General features: G+C 70.8%; 2 protein-coding genes across 2 annotated transcripts in view; one reads left to right on the forward strand and one right to left on the reverse strand.

Annotated features, from left to right (window-relative positions):
* Positions 1-782: 782 nt before the first annotated feature.
* On the reverse strand, positions 783-1,373 carry AURANDRAFT_59024 (hypothetical protein; the record flags this gene model as incomplete). The annotated part of the gene is made up of 1 exon (XM_009038781.1): positions 783-1,373. One exon carries the CDS (start codon positions 1,371-1,373, stop codon positions 783-785), a length of 591 nt encoding a protein of 196 aa, XP_009037029.1.
* Positions 1,374-1,923: 550 nt separating this feature from the next.
* Positions 1,924-2,761, forward strand: part of AURANDRAFT_26549 (hypothetical protein) — a gene marked incomplete at both ends in the record, with an annotated part of 1,327 nt that continues 489 nt past the window's right edge. Inside the window, 2 exons of the mRNA XM_009038760.1 lie at positions 1,924-2,247; positions 2,431-2,733. Coding sequence (XP_009037008.1) covers positions 1,924-2,247; positions 2,431-2,733 — 627 coding nt within the window. The remainder of the gene's footprint in view (positions 2,248-2,430; positions 2,734-2,761) is intronic.

Below are 2,761 nucleotides of genomic sequence, written 5' to 3' on the forward strand. Positions count from 1 at the left end.
CGGAAGCGGCGGCGCGACGCGACGCGGCTCGCGCGCCTGGCCCAGCGGATCTGGCGCGGCGTCCTCGGCCGGCGCCGCGCCGCGGAGCTCCGCGCGCACAGCTACCGCTGCCGCTGCGGCGCGACCGAGCCCGGCGGCCGCTACTGCAAGCGCTGCGGCGCGCCCAAGGTGCCGCGGCGCCGGGCGGAGCCCGCCGTCGCGGAGCGCGTCGTGAGCGCCTACGGCAGGAAGGGCCTGCCGCCCATCGACGGCGACGGGCCCAAGCGGCGCGCGCCGCCGCCGAAGAGAGCCCGGAACCCGAGGCCCGCGCGGGCCCGCGGCGACGAGAACGCGAACATCACGTACCTGCCCGCGAAGGCGCCGCGGAAGCGGCGGCCGCGGAACCCGGCGCCGCGCGTGCCCCACGCGATCCGCGACGCGGAGTTCCACTGGCAGGACGCGGCCGGCGCGCAGCGCGGGCCGTCGACCTTCGCGGAGTACCGGCGCGCCATCGTGGCGAAGGAGACGCACCGCAAGTGCCTCGTCTACGCCGCGGGCGTGACGCCCGACGACGCGTGGAAGCTCCTCGAGGAGCTGCCCGAGCTCCTCGACTGGACGGCCGCGTCGCCGAAGAAGCGGGACCAGGCCGGCGACCGCCAGGTGCGCTTCTCCGAGACCATGATCCGCTCCGCGTCCGCGTCCGACGGCGCGCTGCCGCGCGTGCGCGCCCCGCTGGGCGACGCCAAGTCGCCCGTGCGGGGGCGCGTGCGGCCCCGTAACGGCTAGTCTTTGAACCCCCGCTTTTACAGGATCGCGCACCCCGGCTGGGCCTGGTCGTCGAGGAAGCCCGTGTCCTTCTCGATCTCCTTGATGAGCGTCGTGAAGACCTCGGCGACGTTCAAGTTCTCCTTCGCCGAGCACTCGACGAAGGGGATGTGCATGCGGTCCGCGAGCGCGCGGCCCTCGTCCGCCTCGACCTGCCGCTGGCCCCGCAGGTCCGCCATGGTCGCGACGAGGACGCGCACGACGCCCGGCGACTGGCCCTGGACGCGGAGCACGGCGTCGTTGATGAAGCGGATCTTCTCGAAGCTCGACCGCGACGTCGACGAGTAGACCAGCAGATAGCCGTGGACGCCGACGGACGCGTTCCGCGAGAGCCGCGAGTACTCGTCCATGCCCGCGGCGTCGATGATCTCCGTGGCGAAGTGGGCGCGCTTGAAGCGAATCTTCTTCGCGAAGGTGTTCTCGATGGTCGGGTCGTACTCGTCGACGAACCGGCCCTTGACGAAGTGCGTCGCGAGCGACGTCTTGCCCACGGCCCTATAGCCGAGCACGGCGACCTTGCGCTGCACGTTGAGCGGCGGCGTGCCGCCGGCGCCGCCGAGCGCCGCCATGGACGGCGAGCTGCTCCGCTGGTCGCGCAGGGCGTCCCGCTTCGCGTCGCCGCAGCAGAAAAACGTCGTCTCGCGCCGGCGGGCCACGCTGACGGCCGGGGAGGCGCGGCGCGGGCACTGATGCTGGGATACGTGGCGAGCGCGAGAGCGAGCGGTACCTGCTCCGCAGCGACGAGACAGATGCGACGCTGCGAGACGAGCTGCGGCGTGCGTCTTGCCGCAATGGCTCTTGAAATCGACAAAGGTAGTGAAGTATTCCTGGCCGATCCGCATCGTGTAGTATCCGGATGCTGCCGCAGTTCGAGGCCGCACATCTTGGGCAGCTATGGCGCCCCCCAAGAAGGTGGCCCTGCGCCGGGCGGCCCTCGCGGGCCTCTCCGTCGCCGCCGTCGCCGTGCTCGGCTACCGGTCGCAGTTCGGCTCGCTGGGCGAGGCCGTGTCGAGCGCGGGCACCCAGCTCGCGGCCTTAGCCGGCGAGCGGCCCGACGACAACAGCGACACGCCGAGCCCCGTCAAGGTGCACGCCCACAAGGTCCAATCGACGTGGAACATGACGGACAAGAAGGCCGTCGTCTACGGCGACCTCGGCGACGACGACGTCGCCGCGCTCTTCAGTAAGTTCCAGGAGGACTTCTCGACGACCTACAGCAGCCCCGACGAGACGTCCGAGCGCTTCACCTACTTCAAGAAGAACCTGGGCATGATCGACAAGCTCAACAAGGTCCACCCCCACGCCCTCTTCGGCATCACCAAGTTCGCCGACAAGAGCGAGGACGAGCGCGCGGTCCGCCGGTCGGGCAACAGCGCGTGGTCCGAGATGCAGGACGGTTTGCCGGACCAGGTCGTCCAGGCGGCGAAGCAGGGCCCCGCGGCGGTGCAGGCGCTGATGAAGGACGCGGCCTACCACAACGACAACAAGGACGCCAAGGGCCGCGTGGACTGGATCACGGAGGACGACTGCGTCGCGTGCGGCCAGCCGGGCGGCATGGACCCCGACGACCCGGTCCACCAGTTCTCGCCGGGCCAGATCGTCCAGTTCAACAACTGGACCATCAAGACCATGCCGTCGGCCTTCGACTGGCGCGCGCTCGTGGCGAAGAACGTGTCCAAGTCCGCGGTGACGTCCGTGAAAGACACGGGCGACTGCGCGTCGCACTGGGCCTTCGCGGCGGCCGGCGACATCGAGGGCACGAAGTTCCTCAGCGACGGCGCCGTGGACCTGTCTTCCTTGTCCACGCAGCAGTTCGTCGCCTGCGACACGGTCGACCACGGCTGCGCGGGCGGCTACACGTACCGCGCGTTCCAGTACGCGGAGTCGTGCGGCGGCATCCTGCCCGACGACGCCTACGAGTACAAGGCCGTCGACGCGTCGTCCAAGGACTCGGGCA

Source organism: Aureococcus anophagefferens (genome assembly GCF_000186865.1).
Source record: "Aureococcus anophagefferens unplaced genomic scaffold AURANscaffold_9, whole genome shotgun sequence".
In the NCBI taxonomy this organism is placed as follows: Eukaryota; class Pelagophyceae; order Pelagomonadales; family Pelagomonadaceae; genus Aureococcus; species Aureococcus anophagefferens.